Genomic DNA, 22,213 nt, shown 5'->3' on the forward strand with positions numbered 1-22,213 from the left:
AATAAGGTAGGTTCAATTTCATTCATTTTATTTTTCATTCAACCTCAATTATAAAAATTAGATTTTTTTATTTTTTACTGAAACATTTTTCTTTTTAATTTTTTTTTATTAAAGAAAATATTTCTATTTACTTAACTTTCAAGGACTACTTCTTTCATATTAATGAGTATATCATATCTCCATTTTTGATGAGAAACTTGTATAAAGAACTAATTATTGTTATCTTATACTAAACATTATAGAATTTGACATCTAGTTTTTTTAGAATATTTGATTTTTTTTCTATGAGTGGCTCTTTCAATTTTAATGATATATATTTCTGATGAATTTAACAGATAAGAATTTAAAATTTTATCTATTTTAAATAGAAATGTTTTCTATTACTTGATATCATCTTTTAATTAGTGTTTTACTAGACTATATCTATATATTAAATTGTCAGAAAAATTTAATTACACAAAAAATGAGCTTTAGTTAACAAAAGAGTTCAGATACAAGTATTGAGAAAACAAATGATCTCCTTAAGCAAGGGTTGAGGGACATGAATTAAGCAAACGAAATCACAGATTAAACATAGAAAAAACTATACGAATAAAATGGTAAAGTTAGTATTTGCATTTTAATAAATAAATTTTAGTAATTGTATTTATTAAATTTTAGAAAAATTAGATAAAGCAATAGATAACATAGATAAGTCATAATAATCAATAAATAATTCATAATATATTGCCAGAGGCATGAAATCATTTTGGGGACAATTAGTAAATCTGTTTACCAAACCTAAAGCAGTTGAATAAGATGCTGATTTAGAAAAAATTCGTTAAAAATAATAGTAATCTGCATAGAATACTGAAAGTAATAATGTAGGGTCTACTAAAAGTCAATAATAAGAGTAAATCTATTAAAAATTTTAAGAAAATCTAGAAAAAAAATATAATTTTTTATAATAGAAAAAGTCAAATTAGTAAATCGCAAATAGAGCAGTAAAATGACCTCTTAGATGAGATAAATAGCAATGTAAGCAAATACTAAAAATATTTTAAGTTATTTAATATTATTGTTAATAAAAGGTTGAATTGCTTTTATAAAAACAAATTGTAATAGGAGAAGAATTAAAAAATTAAGAATAGAAATTGAAAATAATGGATGATAAATAAGATAAATTTTAAAATTCAACTTAAAAATTAGGAAAAGACCTAAGAAAAATAAAATGAAATTATGCTACGCATATTTTAAAAAATGCTTTTAAAATTACATCATAAATTATTAAAAAGAGAATAAGCAAGCAAGTCTATGTAAATAAAGAAGCACTTATTTATTTATCTATATATCTGTCTATTTATTTAGCAATTTTAATAAAAAATATTAATTATAAAACAAATTAATAAATTACTTTACTAGTAAATGGCATATTTAATTCTTTAAATTTTCATAATAACGAGTAATAAGAAATAATACAGTAAAAATCTACAAATAAATTTTTGTTAATAAATGAGATAATTAGTTAGTGAATGATTGATTGTATGTATCAATCAATGAATAAAGGAATTAATATATTGGATGCGATTTGATAGGTGGTTAAATGATTTTTTGAATGAATGCTAATAATTTAAATTTGAAATATAAAATATAATTTATTAAAATTGTAAAATAAACGGAGAATATTTAGTTATTCATGTTAGTAAGGTGATATGTAAATCGTTTTATTTCTAAAGATTGATTATTAATAAATAATTATTATTTAGAATGTCAATCAATCACAATTTTGAATCAAATGTATGATGTTCTTTTAACTCTGATATGTCTCAACTATGATTGCCAACAGTTCAGTATTTTTAGGTAAATAAATCAAAATAATTTATTAATCTTTATAAATATGATAAATTGTGAATTTAATAATTTATTAGTAATATTAGCTGAACTTGATAGACAGACGAGTGGTGATGATCTTTCAATTTATAAATTAATTATAGTTTCTATTGATATTATGAATTTATGTATGAGTCTGTTGTTTGTATGTATAGTCTAAATTTATGCATGAATGGATGGATGGATGAATAAATTAAATTTTTAGATGGAGATAAATAGTATAGAAAGATAAAAACTTCAATAATGAATGAATGCAAACGCCTTTTCATACATTTGAAGTTTTATTAAGAAAATGGATGAGAAACATTTTTAATTTATTAATTTAATTTAGTAGGTAGGCAGGACAGTTTTTAGGTTGGTTGTTTTTGTTAATTGTTATTATTGATTTATTAGTTAATTATTAATTTATTGATTTATTTATTTGTTAAATTAATTATTTTATGTTAGCAATTATTTATTTATTTGTTTTAAATATTATTTTAGTATTTATTTTTTAGAATTTGAGTTTTATTTTACATTTATTTTTTAACAATTTTATAAAGAAAATTCTTAATTTAATTGAAAGGTTAAAAATTAGAAGGATTTTTCATTATTTATTTTGGTATTCAATTAAATTTTTCATCAAATTTTTTTGAGTGATATTTTTTTTGTGCTGAACTAATTTATCTAAATAGTATTTTCCGAGTTCTTGAAGCTAAGATTTAAATAAAACAACTGCTAGATCTTAGATGCAGTTTTAATACTCTTCTGAAATATAATCATTTATCGTGTATTCAGCTTTTTTCCTGTCTATGTACTAGTCACAAACTTCCTTAATTGTATTTGCATTTATATTTTTGCTGTTTACCAGTTAAATTATTTCATCGATATTTGTTTGGGGATAACACAAATTTTATTCACTGTTTAGCAATATTATTGGTGCTCTAGACTGTTCTATAGTAGTCATAGAGGTTCTTCTGGTGGAAGAACTGTTACGTCTCTGTTTGGATGGAGATTAAGATTTTTATCTAAATAGTATACTTCCTCTCCTTCCAGTTTGAGGAATTCCATTTATGCAAATGTTAGCGTTTTAATTAATCCCATTATTGTAATTAGAAGATATTAAGCTATTACTATTCTTAAAATGAGGATTGATGCAGGTAAGCGATGATGATGACTAAGAAGTAGCCATACCTGCTGATGTAAATGGAATGGATGTTTATGAATTATTTCCCATACTTAAAGTATTATTTCTTGTTGACTGATAAGTAATTTAATTTAAATTCTATAAACTGCCGTTACTAGCAATTTAGCAACCATCATCTGTTAACATAATAATGTCTTCTTTGCAAGATTATCTCATGTATTATTTTGGATTTTCTTTTAAATTTTTTGCATTAATTTAAATCGCTTAACCCCTTTATTTAACCTCTGCCTCTGCTGAAACTAACTTGGCTTCTGAAACTTTATTTTGAACTGAAGCCAATCCAGATTAATCTAAAAGTCCTCCTAATTCTACTTATTCTTAGGATATGCAGAACCCCTTATTGCAGCTTACTTTTGGATCAGCAGATATGGTAATTTCTCTATCTTCTTTAGATCTCAATTCAGTTACTACACAAGATCCCATTCAAATACAAAATATATTTGGTTTTTGAGAGAAGTAAGTAAGTAAGAAAAATAAGTTTTTGTATATTTTAATAATCTAAGTACAAAAAAGGTCTTTTTTAAATAAGCGTTAAGTATTTATTTACTTTGGGTTCAGTATAAAATATCTAATAAATATGATTGATCAGTCTTTTTAAAATACAATAAACAATAGATTAAAGATTTGATTCTTATCCCTTTAATTTGATAATTTTGATGATAATTAAAAAGATCCTATCTTGTTTGTTTGTTTGTTTGTTTGTTTGCTTATTTGCTTTATTAAAGAAAATAGCCGTAATCTTTATTAAGCGCGAAATCTTAAGTATATCGATTAGTATTTTGAGAGTAAGAAATAAAAGAGAAGAATAAAAGGATGTGGGAAATTAGATTGTTAGGCTGATGTTTAATTAGTAAAGAGTGAGTTAGTGAGTATGAACGAATTTGATGTAGATTGTAGAAAATATCTTTTGGAAGTGGAAGATTATTACTTCACAAAATGTTAACTTTCAATAGAATCTAGCGAATTATGCGATCGATGATTAAAATGTTTGTTAGTTTTATTTTTGTTTATTCTTTATTTTATTAGTTGAGCTTGGTAGTAGTAAAAGTAGTTTTTAGGCAGATTGAGCTGCGTATTAGGTACGACTATTTTCTTAGCTGCTTCTAAATACACAAATGTATATTTTATTTTTTAATTAATGTTTATTACAATTTGCTTTAGTCCTAAGCTGATTATCATTCATTCATTCAATCAATCATTATTTAATTAATTAATAAGCTAATTCATTGAGTCAAATCAATCATTTAATTAAGTAATATTTGAATTATTGATTAAATAAATGAATGAATGTATGTATGTATATATGAATGTATAAATCAACCAATTATCTCTTTGATTTTGATTGTTTTTCCCACTAAACGATAAATAATTTATTTATATTACAGTTCTAATAGACTTAATTTCTGCCAAATCCAATTAATTATTTGTGAATGAAAAATATAAGGTAAAAAAGCAAATATTAAATTTCACTCAATTTGTATTATTTTTAAATACTATTTCTCAACTTATTGATTGACTTTTTTATTTAGTTTTGTTTGATATTTTTGATTAGAATCATTTTGAAATTAATATTTACATTTTTATATTATTTTGTATGCTCTTTCTTATTCTTCGTATTACTTTACTCGGCATGCAATTTACTTTCTTATTTCTATGCAATTTATCTTTCTTATTTTTTTATGTGACTTAGTTACCTTCTTATTTTGCATACTATTTGTTTTTCTCTTTTCTCTGTATACAAGATATCTATATATCTGTCTGCCTATCTGCCTTTCCTGATATTGGGTATTGTTAAATATTAAGCTAAATAAATGATGAAACAAACGAGAAATAAATATACTTAAAGAGAGATATTATCAAAATGCACAATAGATTGCAACCATATTAAATCAAATTGTAAACAAATTCTAAGAAAGTCTAAAAAAGGAATGAAATCTAAAATAATAATATAAATTTATTTATCAAATATACATTTGTAAGTTCATGAACCAAAAGAAATGAATTCCTATTTAACATTCCTAAAAAGAACTATTAATTCTTATTTTGTTTAAAAAAACAGCGAGCTAATCTGTGAATTAAAATATTATTTGAAATAAAGTTTTTAGGTAAATTAAAATAAATATTAGGGTAATAAGATTTAAATTTGTAGGAATTTTATAGATAGCCTTAACAAAACAAAACAAAAATTAATAAATTTCCAAATTGTAAATTAGTGTCGTTTATTGAAATAAATACTCTCCTCTTGTTCATCAAAAAAGAATTTAGTAATGACTCAGAGATAAAATAAAATAATAAGAAATTTTTGGATATTTTTAGATAATTTTACAAAAAGATATAAAACCAGCAGCTAATTTCACGAGTTCGAGCTAAAATATTTGTAATTGCTTGATTAAAACTGAAATCAGCGAAAACCAAGAAAAATAATTAATAATATTTCTTTGATATTGCTCAAATTCAATCAATATTTATGATATTTTATTTAATTAAATTTCTCTTTTGATATTTATCTATTTATTTATTTATCAAACCCATTTACTTAAAGCCTCTAAAATTTAGCTAAGCCAGATTCGCTGTCCTTCGAACCTTCCTCCCTTTTCTCATTCATCTAAAATTAAAAAAAATTTGTTTCTTCTAAGTCATTTTCATTTTACAATCAGCTTATTACAAGCAAGTTTAATTTTTTTGGTGTATTTTACTCTTAAACTTGTGCTCATATAGTAAATTAAATCTTATTTACATCTTTTTTTTTCTCATTTTTATATATATATATTTATTTAAAAGGTGGGAAGGACATCTATAATTTTTACTTTACAGATATTAAGTTATTTCAAATATTATTTCTTTCTTTATTAAATAATAGAATATCACATAATTTAATTGTAGTTGCGTATTTTCAATACCCGAACTATAGTATTTATCGAAAAAACTAAATCGAACATAGTGTATCTATTTATTTTATTTTTATCACTTGTTTTAATTTGTATTTAGTAAAATATAAAATTTAGGTTATTTAGTTTGATTATTATTAAACCATTTGTTTTAAGGATTGCTGAGACTTCCAAATGAGTAATCTAAATCAATTGAAATTTTCATTTTCATTTTGTGAGTAACCCCGTTAAATACAGTTGTAAATTAAAAAGGCTAACAGTATCTAACTTAATTAAATATATAAAATGTATTTTAGATGCTTAGATATTAATTTACAATATTTCTTATCATTGAAAATTTATATGTTACATTTCTAAATGTTCTTGATGGAATATTTTCTCATTTCATTTATTTATTTCCCAAACAAAAAAAGATTTTAAATTTAAAAAAAATCCTCACAATATTTTCAATTTAAAAAATGAATTCTATAAAACTCTAATAAAAAACAATATAACCTTCTATGAATTTATTTTATGAAGATTTTATTTTAAAAGATGAACTTATTTTAATGGTAAAATATTGCTTAAATGAAAATACCTTATAAATAATAAAAGATGCATAAATTATTTACAATATAGATTTTTTGTTAATACCATAAGAATTTGAAAAATTAAATAGCTAATGCCATAAATTTATTTAATAAAGAATAGATTATTTGATTGATTGATTCACAGAGAGGAATAGGTTACTGTGAATAGCTTTGAATTATTTCTAATGATTGTATCAAATTAAATGAATTGATATGAGGGTGGTGGTGGCATTTAAATACTTAATTTACCATCCAAAAATAAGAATAAAATTGAGTATGTAAGTCAATTTGAAGATAAAACATCATTATTCAAAATACTATATTTGCTTAATTGCAGGAAAGAGAGAAAATTTATGAAAGTTTGTAAGTATTTTAGTAAATTATCAGATGACCCTATTTACAGTCATATTTTACTATGAATAATGTTTAATTTTTTTAAAATGCATAGATTAGATTTTAAAGACAATTTAATGAACATAAAACAAGAAAAAATATATTCTTCTAATAATTTTTTTATCAAGAGTTAACAATATTTATAAAGAATTGTTCTTTATCGAGGGGGACAAAGCTTATGTATTCTATTTTCTTGTTCTAGCTAAGCTCACTCTAAGTTAAAGGTTCTACCAACTGTTTAGTGTCTTTATTTCTGTAAAAGAAATATTTAAATCTGTTAATATTGTAAAAGCCCTCGCTTGTAAAAATTGCCCTTAAATTAATGACTTCTTCTGCCTGTTTATTTTTATGAGATTTACAAATAAGTTAATGATAAGATAGAGTTATATACGTATATGAATTCATATAATATTGATTGTTTTGCAAAAATACAAAATTTTAAATATGTTGAATTTTATTTAAATTGATAGGAATTATTTTTAATAAATTAAGAAATTAAATATTTAAATAACTATTACTTAGTAATCTAAGTTGCTAATTATTTGCTCAGTTTGCCCTTCCCAAATAAAGAAAGGATACGATTCATCGTTCTAATTGGACCTAATGTAATAAAAAGTTTTAAAAATTAAAAATCATGCTTATGTACATTCTAAAATAAGCTAAAATAGATAACAAAAAGTCTTTAAAAAGCTAATAATTTTATTATATTAGTGATGCGTTTAAAAGTATTTGTGGTATCTATTCAAATTCAATTAATTAACTAGTAGTAAGGGTAAGATATATTATACCCATTCTTAAATTTCGTATTTTTGAATAATATTTAAATTTTTATGGTGATTTTCATGAAAATTTATTTAATTAATCAATCTATGCTAAAAACTAATATAATTAATATATTTATCTATTATGAGTGTACACATGCATGCATGTATTTGTGTATGTATTGATATCAATCGATATCTTAGTGTCATTGATTTATTTATAATCAAAGCCAAAATTAATTAATTATTTTTTTTCATTAAATGTAATCTTTGATTTTATAATTCAAATTTAAATATTTACGTAAGCGATTCGTCTCCATTTATACAAATAAAGTTAAATGATACTGGATCTTTACAGTACTAATTCTTTATCTTCACTTACACGTTAACGCTACAAACGCTATTTAATTAAATTAAATTATTTATTATATCGTATTAAAGCAACTAATAGTAATAAAAAAATAAATATTTCAAGAAAAAAGTAAATTTTCTAAATATTTTTTAATTCATTCTAAAAACTGTTTTGAAAAAGGGAATATGAATAAATAAATTAATAAACCCCAATTAAATAAATGATATGAATTTTTCTTATTAATTTATTTATTTATTTATTTACGGTTCAAGGGTGAAGTTGTGCTTAACTTGCTATTAATAATCTAAGTTTATATTTAGGCAAAACGAATCAAAGGGACTTGTTTTTATAGATTTATTATGAATGAGAGCACGGTTCATCTTAACTTTTGGCAAGCTGTGCAAACCAGAATATGTTTTTTCTATTTAAAAATTGATAATAAATAAATCATTAAACATACATTTTATTTAGCAATGAATTCAAATAAATGCTATTATCTCTAATTATAAGAAATTATAAGATGCAGTTTTTCTTTAAACTCTTTTTAATATTACTTTAAAATTACTGATGATATGCTTTTAATTTACTTTAAATTATTTTTAATTAACATATTTACCTGGAGTTTTGTAAGTCCAAGCAATTGTGATTGAAACAAAATCAGGATGATCAAAGTCTTAGCTTTTATCCCAATACTTGTTATAGAGAAGTTGGCGATCGCTATTTATATAATTCTTGATTGTATCAAAATCACATGCGAAATTTGAAATATCACTAAATTGATTCAAAATTTAATTCTGATCAAAATTCAAAAAATGCATGTCTCCTTCGTCTACGTCGCTTAATATTGATTATTGTGATTGTATTTTTTCATTATTTTAAGGTTTTTTAGCTACTTATTAGACTGTATTTTATGTTAAATTATCATCATCAAGTAAATCAAGTTGTTTTTAATTAGTTCCTTCATCTTCATCTCCTAATAAGTCAATGAATTCATTTTTTTCTTAGCTATGATAATGAGAAGTCTTTCTTCTATTCAGCGAAAGACGTCCAAGACCTATATTAAAATAGTAAGATTTTTCTTAACTCTTAGCAAAAAAGGGTTAAGAAATAAATCTCCAATTATTATCAATCAAAATTAGCTGATGGATTTTCAAAGAATAATTTTCATCTGTTTCCTTGTTAAATAAGCTTGAATCCATAGCAGTGGAGTCAGATGAAGTAAGGTCTAAGTCAAGGAGATTAGTTAAATTTTATGATTGCACCATGATGTTAGGGCCTTTGCTTATCTACATTTGTAGCTTAGGTTCTTCTGGCTTTGCTTTGATAAAGTTATGGTGGAATTAATCATCTATTAGAAGGTGTAAACTGTATTAATCGTAAATATAAAAAGGAGACTAAACAATCATGAAAGATTGAGTGACCTGTTTATAAAAATATCATTGTTAATTTTGGAGTATTTAATTTGATAGCTTATTATAAAGTGTAAAATTTTATGTCGTTAGAAATGGGTATTTTCTATTAAAAGTTAGTAAATTTTGTAGCGTATGTTTTTACTGATGAATTTTTATTAAATTGTATGATTTAATTATAATTAATTGACGTCCCTTCATCAAAATTAGATTTTATAATTACCATATATATTTAATTAATTAATTATCAGGTTTTTTTTTCAAAATATTAGTTTTTCATCCTAAAATTTTCTATTAAATTTCCAATTATAAATTTAGAAGCTTGCTATTAAATTTAGTTACAGTGTATGCGTTAAGCATATGACTATTCGTAAGTATTTGTTAGCTTATTTATTTACTTATTTATTGATTGATTTACATATTTATTTACAAGCTCGAATTATCGATTGCTAATTTTCTTAAAAAAATATACTTTCTTGATAATATAATTCACACTTAAGTAATATAGATTGGAGTTATAATCTATTTTTTCATTTACGACTATTGATTACATCATTCATTTATTTATATTCAAATTTTAATATGATAATTTTAATTCAAAATAACTTTAACCATAAAAATTTTATATTTTAAATCAATTAAAGTCAAATAAATGATTTTATATTTGACAAAGCATCGAAAATTTTGATTTAGCGATTAAATTATTGTTAACAAAATAATTTTTACTAACTCTTAAATAATGAAGCTGTATTCATTTTATTATTCAGAGTGTTTTATTGCGATTTGTGTAAAAAATGAAATTAGCTTTGTAATAAAAAATTAAATTTTTAGCTTTGGCATTCTTTCTAAAAATTCATTCAACTAAAAATTAAATCAAAATTTTTTCTAATAAAATTTGTTTTATATCAAAATAGATTTTTCAAAAAAACTTTTATTATTAAAATTATTTCTCTAAAAATTATTAAAACAAACTTTATTTTTAATTAATTACCTAGACTATTTGTTAAAATCTAGCATAACGGAAGTAAGGGTTGTTTTCGGATCTATATGCTATCAAAAACTTGATCAAGCACTCTTTGCTACTGCTTGAACGAATGAAGATTTTCTCAACATGAGTAGCTCCTGGTTGAATAACTAGGTTTGGTAGATTTAAGTGGCTCTTTCCATATGTATAAGGCTCAGAAAAAATAACTCTGATATCTTTAATAGGAAAACAGCCTTCGTTTTTAAGCTCTAGAACTAATGGTTTTACTTCTCCAAAGTATATTTTGCTTTCAAAGTTTATAGCTCTTAATATCAGCTTGCCTGTTGATGGGAATATTTTAATTCTATTAGAAAAATTATTGAATCTAGTTATTCCATCTTTTTGAAGTTTTCCTTTAATATCAAATTAGAATATAACTGGGATTTTGAATACTTTCCATTTAAACCCTTTGATTGTCAGTATACCTCTGCACTTTGGAATAATTTTTATACCAACCTATTAAATTTTTCATTATATAAATTTATTTAACAAATAATTCTAAACTTATTTAAAAAAAACTAAATATTATTTTATTGAAGAAGTTTATTTATGCAAAATTATATTTATCAAATAAATTAATTTTAATTTTATTGTTAAAAAGTATCAAATATATATTGATTTTTATTTGTTTTACTTGAAGCTTTTTCAACTCTCCGATTTCTAATGGTTATTTTAATTCTTAAATTGGAGGATTTACAGCAGCATCATCTCCTGTCTCTGGTTCAAAGTCGTAATACAATGAGAATTCTTCAATTTTAAAATTTTTTCTCAAAGGATTGCTTAACTCAAATTTGATCATTATCATTTCATCTATGTAGGCTATTCTGAATTGCTATTTTGGGTCTCCTCTAACATCAAAAGAACTTTATTTATCTTCTGTACAGAGAGCAGAGAAACTCTTTAATATACAATTTTCTCTTTCAATCTCTTATCTACTCATATTGTCTTTATATTAGCTATTGTTTAAAAGCTTTAAACCCATTTCATCCCAATGCATAACTGATTTTTCTCTCTCACTAAATAGCATATAGCTCAGAACACCTGGCATACTCATACTTTGCAATGTTGATAGCTTTTGATTAGAACGGTCAAATAACATTTCATCAGACAAAATTATATCTAAACTTTTTTATGACACCTTTTAAATTTCAAAATTTTAAATTGTTTTTTTTCATAACTTTTATTTATTTATTCAATTTACTTCTGGCAAAGGAATATAGCTTTGATCGTCATCTTTAAAAGGGAAATTTGAAGTTTTCTCTAATGCACCCAAAAATGTTTCGGTATCTGTAATTGTTTGTTAATGTTTTTCTAATGAATCTCTTCTCTCTACGTTTTTCAACAACAACTTAACATATTTATAACTGTTTTTATAGTCAGAAATTTCTATGAAGTATTTAGCTAGCTACTTATACAAAAAATCTTATAACCAAGTCCATTTGCTAGACTCATACTCCTTATAAATAATTAAGAAGCACCTTAGAGCATGATGTCTAAATTTATATTTTCCAAACTAATAACCAGCATACAAGAGATTTTAGCAATACTTTCTGAACCTGCTAGGTTTCTACTTTAGGAGCAAAATCGCATATTGTTCTTGTATTAAGCAATTAAATAATGGATATTACTAAATTTTTTAGGTATCATTTCTTTCTTTTATCAAATAGCCAATATCATAAACATGTTAATTTACAATGGTATCGAATTTATCATCTATTTTAATTTAAAAGTAAGTTTTATCAAATAAAGCATTAAATTCCTTTATTTATTTATTTTAAATGAGTTAAAAGCGAAATTCTTACATATGAATTGAATGTATATTTTGAATATTATTCCCCTTATTGCAAATTGGGTGTGGTTAAGCTAGTAAGTGTAGTAAGTAATAGCTTCTGTAAGTTAATTTACTATCTACTATACATCATTTTTATTAATTGGGTTTCTTAGCTCAATGTGACACATAACTTAGCTGTATACAAGCATTTCAGTTGCACTTGCATAATGTCTAAAAGATTTGCTCTAATTTTTTTTACATTTTACTTAATTTAGTTAATAATTTTACTAATTTTACTTTAAATGCTTCCTGACAGTATTTATAAAATTCTTAACATTATTCATAATCATGCATTAGATAAAGGACATCACCTATGTATCTCACTATGCTTTCATAAGGTGACATCTGATATGCACCACCTACTTCAGGCCTTGCATCATCTCCCTTACCTATTTTCTAAAATAAAACAGATAAGAATCATTCATTATACTCCAACAAACAAGATATATTTATTTATTTATTTTTTAATTTTTACCTTAATCACTGACCAGAAAGATGTTTTCTTTTACTAAATATACTAAATATGATATTGTTTTAGTTTAGCTTCTATATTAGGAACTAAGAAAGATATCACAAATTCCTAAAATAAATTAAAGGTTTAAAAATTTATATTTTAATTTGATTAAATTACGTTGATAGTAAGCTATATTTTATTGAAATCGTCTTGAGAAAGGACTGCTTTAGTCTTGTTAAAAGGGGTGGCAAGCTTTATAAAATATCTTGCTTCTAGATAATTTTCCTATGGTTATAAATCGAAAATAGCCTATGCTGAATTAATTGGAATGATTCTATTTAAATACTGATCTAAGCGCTATCTAAATGCAGTTAAAATATTTTGAGCTGCTTCAAATTATTTTGGATTGGATGAATCATAAACAATAAAGTTAGCTTTTGGAATATTTCCATTTTATATTTCCTAAGGATTATTTTTAAAAATATCTTTTAACTAAGGAGCAGTTTCTTGCCTTTTTTAAAAATTAAGATTCTTTTTATTTAACAATCTAAAATTATTCTATTAAGTTACTCAAGGGCTTAAATAGCTTTGAAAGGATCTTATTCGTCCACACTAATAAAGTTAATCAAATAGAAAGGCTAATCTGTAAATGTAAATGGATGCGCGAATTTACAATACTATTTATTTATTAAATTATTAAAAATATTAAATAAATATTTTTTCTCTAATAAAAACAGCAACTAAAAACAATTTTAAAATTTATTTTAAAATTCTTTTAAAAATTTGTGGACATAAGCTCATTTTGTTTTGTTTTTTGATACGCTTTCTATTTGTTGCTTGCTGTCTTTAAACATAAATATATACATTACATCTAAAATACATTCGCTACATTTTTCAAACCATACAGTCCTTTGACTTTCTATATGCTCATCAAGTCCCTTTTAAGTTTTGTAATTTACCTAATTTATTTAATTATACAATATTATTTGTAAAATTCATTTGCTTCCTTACTTTTTATTATCATTCTTTGATTTTTAATTATATAATTTAAAAATATTACGCTTATGTTGTTCAAATTAGGAATATATTTTTCTAACACTTTTTGCATTTGTAGTTCCATATCTTGTTTATTTGGAATTCTGTACTCCTTCTCATCAATAAAATTCAAGCAAAAATTTTAAACTAATTTCTTTTTGCCATTTATTGAATTAAAATCAACTTTGTTAGCCATTCTACCAAACGGTCTAAGAAATTCTGCTGGCGTTAAGCCAATGGTTTCGAAGGCTTTTTTGCATTTATCTGTGCTTCTAACAAAGCACTTCATCCCATGCGAAATTCTATTTACATTGAATAATGTATCAAAATACTACGAGTTTAATTCCATGCTAAACTTTGAATATTTTCTCTAACCCTTTAAATTTGTTGCACTGACCTACCTATCAACTTACTTTTTGATATTTTTTCTTTAAAGAAATAAATCTAAAATTCTTCTTAATATTTATAGTAATTAAAATATTGATTTTATTTTACATTATATTAAAAAAGTTAATATCAAAATTGATTATCAATCTTGCTTGTTTCTTTTCAAAAGAAATTTTAATAGAATTAACAAAATATTTTGATTGATTAAATGAATTGCATGCATGTATACTATTGCTTGCATATATTTATTTATTAATAAAAAAACATATTTTATTAAACCTCAAATAATTTCAGCAACACTTTTTTGAATGAAATTCGTTTTTCTGACCAGATTTTATTTAAAAATAAACACAAAATAATAAAAATATATTTTAATTTAATGTTTAAATAAATTAAATGAGTGCATTCTTTTTATTTGAAATAGATAATTTAATATGCATTATAAATAAATAAATAAAAATACTCACTCTATCTATCTTCATAATTTATTTAAACTCTATTATCCTTCTTGCTAACTACTTTAAACTATTTTTTCCAAAGATTTATACTTTTATTGGTGTTCTTATAAATATTCTTCGTTTGGAGTTGGAACTTTTACTTTATCTTAATTTTTTAAGCAATAAAGGGCTATAAAACTTATAGGATCATGAGGTCTTTCCTTATCAACTAGCTAGAATGCCTTAATAAAAATAAAATATTTATAGTAGTTACTAATTAAATATTTAAATATACTGGATATAAAAGTGGTAACACAGTGTGTCTTAAATATTCGGATTTATTTGACTCTTAGAGCAGTTAAAATTTAGATTTTTCAGGCTTTTTTACTTCTTCTTCTGAAATACCATTAATAATCCTATAAATCTAAAAAAATAATTCAAGAAAAAACTTAAAATGCATATTTTTTACTTCTTCATCTCTTTTCTTTTCACAAGTGTCTATACACTTTAACAAATAGTCAGGATCCCTCAGTAAATCCAGCATCGAAATAGTTACTAAGTACTTATCAATTGATTTCTTTATTGGTATTTGCTATCCTGTGACTGCATCTCTCAAATCTATAATGCAATCATCGCCTCTACAAAATTTAAATAAAAAAAATATTTTGTTAAAAATTTTTCAAAGAATATACTCTAATTTCTCATAAAAATTTATGTTTTAAGTTGTATAATAAAACAAAATGATAATAAGCTTGAATTAAATACCACAACTTAGATTTAGAAGATGAAATGCTTTTTATTTATGATGAATTAAAGTATGTTTAGACAAAATTTGTGTTTATTTTCATTTAATAAAGTAATTTTTTCTATAAAAATAATAATTGCTTACTCTGTAACATTGTCGTCAAAGAATATATGTAAGGCATCTAAATTTTATTAGTCTATTAAAAGAGGTTTGCTGAATTAATTTTTTTATCCATTATTAACCCAAAACTGATAGTCATGGTTAAGTGCAAATGCTCCTCTCTATATTATTTTTGACAAATTTTATAATAGTTGAAGAAGATCATTTTCAAATAAATGCTACCTCTAAACTCATTTATTTCAAATAACTGTAAATTGTATGAACTCCTTTATGTATGCTAATAGAATCTTCTTCTAACTCCTTCTCATATTCATCTTCTAAATTTTTTATTTTAGGAACTCTTTTTAGAGTACCCATAACCAAAGCAGATTCATTTACATCTTCATTATAACGATATATTAATCCCATACTTCTTTCATTAATTATAAAGTTCTTTTGTGATCTCACTCCGTCTAATCTAACTTAAGGAGTGTTATTTTTACCATTGTAGCATGGATGCTCACCTCTACAAAATCTTTTTATTAGAGTTAATAAATGATTTTATCAAATATTTTGTAATTAAAGAGATTGATTGTACAAATTAAATTCTGCAATTATATCATAGAGGTTATCAGCAAATGAATGAAAAACAATAGTGAAATCTCTTTTAAGTCTTAAAAGCTATATGATCATTCTATAAAACCCAGGAAGTATTTAATATTTTCCATCTTAAAAAAACTAAAGGTATTTGCTAGGTGTAGGATAAACACATTCTTAATCTGACTTAAATATCCTCTAAGTATTCTAATTGGCATCAGGAAGTTGCTGCTTTCCCTGCTACTAAGATAATTTTTCCTTATTTTTAAATACTAATTAGAACTAATATCTACTAAAGTAATATATACTACTTACTATCTATTGTTTTATATCTTCTTGCACATTAGCAGGAATGCATATATTTTTCAAAATTCTATCATATTCAGGCTTTAGTTTCATGCCTGGGCTGCTCGATCTGCAAAATGTATTATAATATTACTATCTCTACATGCTTTTATCATAAATTTACAAATTATGATTGAATTGCTTTCATAAAATTAATTTATTGATTTGAGAGTTAAAATTTTTAGTTACTTTATTTTCTTATTTTCTTCGTCTCGCTTTTCCTATGTAGGTTCTTGCTCTGCTGTTATTTCAGGAAGCAAAGAGCTAATATATTAACTTATTTCATATATTTATATTACATTTAAGTTGCTACTTTATCAATTTATTTTACTTGTAGGAGATAAGATCTTCTTCTGGCTTCGTAAAGGAGAAGTGATTTGTAACTAATTTATATAATAATAAATTATTTTGTAATTTATGCGAACTTATTCTTCTTTTATTTGTTACCCAATTTCCAATATGATTCAGAATCCTTTTACTCTATTCTACCCCAAGCATATTTGCTCAACAATAAGTTTAGCTATTTTATAAAAATGTATCTTTTTTAACCCCTTCAGCAAATTTGCTGATTTTAATGATACTATTTAATAATATCAATATATTTATATATTATACTGAATCTTCTTTAGAGTGTCTCAACCTAGTATCTGCTAAAACAAGTGTTTTATTTATATCAAAATGCAAAATGAGCTTTTTTTATTAGCTATTAGCTAACGACTCTATAGTAGTTGTGTCCATTTAAGTTAGCTATTTTATAAAATCTAATCTAATTCCCTTCTTAAAAATTTTAAATACTTAATCAATGAAATATATGATAAAGTAAAATTATCACTGATAATTAATTAATTCCAATTTAAGTTGCAAATATAAAATTTTAAAAATGTGAGTATCTTTCTTTTCAAAACTGTTAAAACAAACTACAAAAATCTAATATTATTTATCTAAAATAAAAAACATTTTTCTAAATTAAATTTAATATAATTAACCAAGCATTATTTAATTCTTAAAAAATGTTATAATAAGCAGAAGTAATATTTATATATATATTAAATAAATAATTAAATCTAAAATTAAAATTAATAAAATAATTCAAATCAAATAATTAATTTACAAATATTTTACTATTTAAAGCAAATATATTTAATTAATTAATATGTTAATTTAACTTTAAAATATCTTTAATTGTCTAAGTTCAATTAATACCAATTAAACCGAAATAATTTTATACTTCAAAAGAATATTTTATTTAACTTGATTTTTTTTTAATTAAGAAAAAAAATAAATATTTCAACAAACAAAAATAAATAAATATTAAAACTTGATAAAGAGTAATAATTAAATCACAAGTAAAATATTAAGAGACAATAATTGCTTATAACAAATATTATTAAACTAATTTAAAGTATATTTTAACTTAAGGAAATTGTAACTCTCTGTTTTTTTAAGATTTTAAATTTAGAATATTTAAAAGGTTTTCATTAATTTTAAAAAAATAAAAACAAAAAAGTTTTTTATTGGCTGATAAAATAAACCTTATTTATTACATAAATTTACATGAATCTAAAATCTATTAAAAATACTTGACTAAATATCTATCAAATTATTTTTAAAAAGAAAAATTATATCTTTCAATATATATCAATTTATTTCAAAAATTAGATATGATTTTTCTAATTCAGAATGTTGTTAATTTGCTTTTATAAAAAATAAAATAGATGATATTTATTAAGTTTCTAGTATAATTTATACCTTAAGGATTCAAATAATTATCTTAATATCAAATAATAATTAACTCTTTCCATTACCTATTGCAATCTTTAATATAAAATAGAAAAAAGATAAATTTTAAAAGATATTTATCATGATCTTAAATTTAAAATGGACTTAAAAATTGTGTTGTAAAATTACTAGAATAATAGTATGAATTAAATATCTACATTACTTTAATAAGCTAAATAATTGTAGATAATTTTTATTTATTAGAAATTTTCAGGAAAAAGCAATAGAACTAAGCTTAATAAAATGTAAATAAAAAAAAATAAACAATAAAATGTTAAAAGAAAGGAAGAAATCAGACGAAATAAAAGGTAAGATTGAGTAGAAATAGATGAAAAGAAATAAAGATAGATTGATTGATTGATTGATTGATAGATAGATAATAACAATAAAATTAAAAGGTGAGTTTTAAAATGAATGAGGTAGGTTTAAATGTTGGTTTGATTTATTCTTTATAAAAATTAATTAATTAAAATGGTTTGGTAAATAAAATAAGATAGAATTTCAAAAGGAGAAACTAAAATCAAATATAATAAATAAATTAATAATTAAAATATCTTGAATAAACAACTAACTTTTAATCAAATCAAAAGTAAATATAATTAATTATTATAGCATACAAAATTAATAAAGAAAGAAATGGCCGATCCAGTTACAGGTATCATCGTTGGTTCTTGCATTTTCATATTCCTTGGTATAGTAGCTTACTGTGTTATAGATAATTATGTTAAAAAGTCTTTCCACTCTAATGCTCCCAAATTAAACTCTGAAAGAACTTTATACTATGAAAATAGAGGGTAAATACATTTTTTATTTTCTATTTAGCTTACTTCAAATATCGATAATTAATGCAAATATTTACTCTAACTCAATAGCTAATTAAGCTAAATAATTTTGTTAGCAAAAATTAGATTTTCCGATATAATTTAGCAGCATTTAGATTATTTTCATTTAGAAATAGGTTTTCAAAACAAATAATTTTAAGATAGTTTTGTTCGATTGAATATTTGCAAATTTATTGAGTTGATGCGATTTAAATATTAACAAAAATTTTATAAATAAATAAATTAGAACTGTTATTGTTTCAGTGATTATCTCTGTTATTGGTATGTGGTTATTATGGGTTTGTTGCTACATGCATCAAATGTATCCTTTAATCACCCCTGTTCCTCATAGCCATTGAATTAACTAAATAAAATTTAGCCACAAAAATTTGAGCAAAAGTCAGTCAGTTTAGTTTAGTAGTATGAATAACATCATTTACTTACTTAATGTCTATATATTATTTTTTCTTTGTGGTTATTCAATATAATTTTTATATATCACTAGTTTAATATTGTCTATAAAATAATTTAAAAATATTTTTTAGCTTTCACCATAGAATCTTCTTTACTAAGTATTGTTTATAATAAATTTTTAATGAGATTTCATAATAGAAATCAAAAAAAAAAATTGAGTATAAAAGTATAAAAATCTATGAAATAAAACTTTAAATTCAGCAATAAATAAAAATTTTGTTGATAGAATGTTTAAGTAATAAATATCTGTGTTTTGTTTTGTTCAACAATACTTTATTGTGATTGAATATTAAATATGGCTTTACTCTAAGAAAAAAGTTTACAGAAGAAGAAATTAACTAATAAAAACCTAGCTATGAAACAAAAGCTATTTTAAAATCAAACTATATATCAAGTGAAAAAGCTATTTTTGTTGCTAATTTATTTAAGAAATATTTATATTATTTTGATGTAACATTAGGTAGCTCTTATTTATTTATGATAAGTTCTAAAATCAAACCTTTATAAAGAATTACTTAAATTTAATAAATAAATACTACTCAAATACTATTCCTTGTTTATTTATAAAGAAAATTATTCTAATTTCATAATCTATTTTAAACAAAAATTGTTAATGGAAATTTAAGATAAATAAAAAATAAATGAGAGATTTAAAAAGCAGTAAAAGAGTTAAGTAGGGTTTAAAACTTTATTTATGACTCTTCCTGTTTACTAAATCAATTTTTTGAAATGACTTATAAATATTTTAATAGAATTCTACAAGTAAACAAGCTCTATTTAATTAAAATTAAAGTGATAAAACATTCTAATTAAGTTTTACTTATATTAAATTTCTCATGTTACATAAAATTAACAAGTAGCTTTATTATATATTAAGTGAATAGAAATAAAATATATTTATTATTTCTTAGATATTATATAAAAGACTATTTTTAATTGAAATATCTAAATAAATATTTGAATTTTTGATTATTTTATTATTTGATTAGATTTAATAATAATTATTTTACTAGTCTTTAAAAATTATTATAGATATGGGAAGAAGAAAGTAATTAATTGTGAAAAAACAGAATACAAATTTAATTAATATAATACTAAAATACAATATTAACTTCCATAATATTTGATTTTGATAAATTATTATTTATAATTTATTTGAATTTTTGATAATAAATATTAATTATGTTGTGGCTGGCTTAAATATTTTGAAAATAAATAATTATATAACTTTTATTATTAATATTATAATAACAGAATATATTATATAATTTTTACTATTAAGCATATATTTAAACTACATTTCTTCATCTAATTGAGTAGTATTAAGTAATTTCTGGGCTTTTAAAATCAGGAAAACCTAAACCTTGGTTCTACTTTCTTTAAAAAAATTATATAATTTCAAATTCGAAATATTTTTATTTTACTCTCTCGGGCCAAACACTAAAACTTGCCTTATGTGAGTATCTTTACCGCTGTGCTAGTTTTGCAAAATAGCAATTTATAGGTTCATAGTCAGTATATATGGCCTATTTATTTAATAAATTTAAAATAAATTTAGAAATAAGAGTATTTCAAAGATCATTTTATTTATTTATTTACTTTTCTGATTCATCAAGTAATTTAGTCTTTAAAGGGAAAATATACCATCCTGAAGGCTCTACCAATTCAACATATACATTTTCCTTTTAATTTTGATGATGATTATTTTATTTATTTTCAAATTTTTAACTTTAATGTCGCTTTACCTTTAAATCTTATAAATTTGTTCCTGCTCTTATAGATATCTTGCTTGGAGTATAACTCTCATCAGTTTTAAAATCTAGATACATTGCGACTTCCTATAATTTATGTAATTTAATTTCCTAAACTCTAAACTGCTAAACTTTATAATTTACTTGAACTCTCATTTTTTTAAGGAATTATATGTTAATCAAATGAGGCTAATTACCGTCTGATCTAATTTTAGCGAAAATTTAACTTAAACATGCCAATAAATAAACAATATTACTACCAAAATGTTTTTTCATCCCCATCTCTTAACTAATCTACGCCATTTCCTGGTTTTGCAGAACTTAAAGTCCAAACAGCATCATCGCCTATTTCTCTCCTTTAATTATTTGGTTATGGCTTTCCCTAAATCTGTACGTATTCTAAATTTAAAAATAATATTTTATTGATTAATGCATTCAAGTATAACTTTTAAATAACTACTAACCTTTTCCTTCGTTCATTATTCTAATAAATTTGTTTATATTTAAGCTAAAATTTGAGAAAATATTACTATTTGAATTTATTATTTAAACTTTTAATACAACTTTAATTTATGATTCTTAAAATTTTAAATTAAATATTAAACGAACGACTGAAGATTATGAGCGCAAAAAATTAGATAAACATAAGATTATTAGAGTGTCAAATAAATTTTTGAATAGGAATGATGTTAATAATAAAAACAAGGCCTACAAGTAAAACAAATTATTTATCTTTATTTCAATTATGAATTATAGATAGCATACAAAAAATAATATTTTTTAAAACAAAAGTTTGAAAATAGTTTTGAGAGTAAAAAAAAAAATTTATTTGATAACAGAGAAAAAATTGTTAAAAATTAAAATAAATTAACGATTACATTTTTAATTTTAAATTAAAAAAAGTAGTTTGTTATCTCATATTTTTTTATTTAAATTAATTTATGGTTTAGAAAAGAAGCAATTTTAAGAAAGAATACTCTATTGATTGATTGATAATTAAGTAAAAT

At 22.4% G+C, this 22,213-nt stretch overlaps 6 protein-coding genes across 6 annotated transcripts; 3 read left to right on the plus strand and 3 right to left on the minus strand. All coding sequences in view use genetic code 6, as the record gives it.

Annotated features, from left to right (window-relative positions):
• Positions 1 to 463: 463 nt before the first annotated feature.
• Positions 464 to 1,137, plus strand: TTHERM_00526630 (hypothetical protein; the record flags this gene model as incomplete). The annotated part of the gene is made up of 3 exons (XM_001028074.2): positions 464 to 599; positions 661 to 892; positions 951 to 1,137. The coding sequence occupies 3 exons, from the start codon at positions 464 to 466 to the stop codon at positions 1,135 to 1,137; spliced, it is 555 nt and encodes a 184-aa protein (XP_001028074.2).
• A 1,878-nt stretch (positions 1,138 to 3,015) lies between these two features.
• TTHERM_000526669 (hypothetical protein) lies at positions 3,016 to 3,636 on the plus strand (the record flags this gene model as incomplete). Its single annotated transcript, XM_012801086.1, has 1 exon — positions 3,016 to 3,636. One exon carries the CDS (start codon positions 3,016 to 3,018, stop codon positions 3,634 to 3,636), a length of 621 nt encoding a protein of 206 aa, XP_012656540.1.
• A 3,313-nt stretch (positions 3,637 to 6,949) lies between these two features.
• On the minus strand, positions 6,950 to 14,250 carry TTHERM_00526670 (Dpy-30 motif protein). The gene is made up of 15 exons (XM_001028078.2): positions 13,797 to 14,250; positions 13,606 to 13,695; positions 13,307 to 13,413; positions 12,914 to 13,247; positions 12,758 to 12,862; positions 12,520 to 12,678; positions 12,254 to 12,467; positions 11,653 to 12,164; positions 11,086 to 11,589; positions 10,419 to 10,907; positions 8,635 to 9,439; positions 8,283 to 8,439; positions 7,968 to 8,066; positions 7,424 to 7,505; positions 6,950 to 7,241 (listed from the first exon to the last, which is right to left on the minus strand). Exons 1-15 carry the CDS (start codon positions 14,118 to 14,120, stop codon positions 7,029 to 7,031), a joined length of 4,194 nt encoding a protein of 1,397 aa, XP_001028078.2. The 5' UTR covers positions 14,121 to 14,250; the 3' UTR covers positions 6,950 to 7,028.
• Positions 14,251 to 14,636: 386 nt separating this feature from the next.
• TTHERM_000526679 (Dpy-30 motif protein) lies at positions 14,637 to 17,119 on the minus strand (the record flags this gene model as incomplete). The annotated part of the gene is made up of 11 exons (XM_012801087.1): positions 14,637 to 14,837; positions 14,891 to 15,019; positions 15,065 to 15,233; positions 15,485 to 15,621; positions 15,683 to 15,974; positions 16,038 to 16,294; positions 16,352 to 16,487; positions 16,571 to 16,657; positions 16,713 to 16,764; positions 16,829 to 16,901; positions 16,997 to 17,119. 11 exons carry the CDS (start codon positions 17,117 to 17,119, stop codon positions 14,637 to 14,639), a joined length of 1,656 nt encoding a protein of 551 aa, XP_012656541.1.
• A 1,512-nt stretch (positions 17,120 to 18,631) lies between these two features.
• On the plus strand, positions 18,632 to 19,340 carry TTHERM_00526680 (ATP synthase subunit H; the record flags this gene model as incomplete). Its single annotated transcript, XM_001028079.2, has 2 exons — positions 18,632 to 18,954; positions 19,229 to 19,340. 2 exons carry the CDS (start codon positions 18,632 to 18,634, stop codon positions 19,338 to 19,340), a joined length of 435 nt encoding a protein of 144 aa, XP_001028079.2.
• Positions 19,341 to 20,759: 1,419 nt separating this feature from the next.
• Positions 20,760 to 21,686, minus strand: TTHERM_00526690 (anaphase-promoting complex, subunit 10; the record flags this gene model as incomplete). The annotated part of the gene is made up of 7 exons (XM_001028080.3): positions 20,760 to 20,832; positions 20,880 to 20,981; positions 21,055 to 21,137; positions 21,201 to 21,293; positions 21,351 to 21,411; positions 21,464 to 21,605; positions 21,671 to 21,686. 7 exons carry the CDS (start codon positions 21,684 to 21,686, stop codon positions 20,760 to 20,762), a joined length of 570 nt encoding a protein of 189 aa, XP_001028080.2.
• Between the last annotated feature and the right edge of the window lie 527 nt (positions 21,687 to 22,213).

Source organism: Tetrahymena thermophila (genome assembly GCF_000189635.1).
Source record: "Tetrahymena thermophila SB210 genomic scaffold scf_8253811, whole genome shotgun sequence".
Lineage (NCBI taxonomy): Eukaryota > Ciliophora > Oligohymenophorea > Hymenostomatida > Tetrahymenidae > Tetrahymena > Tetrahymena thermophila.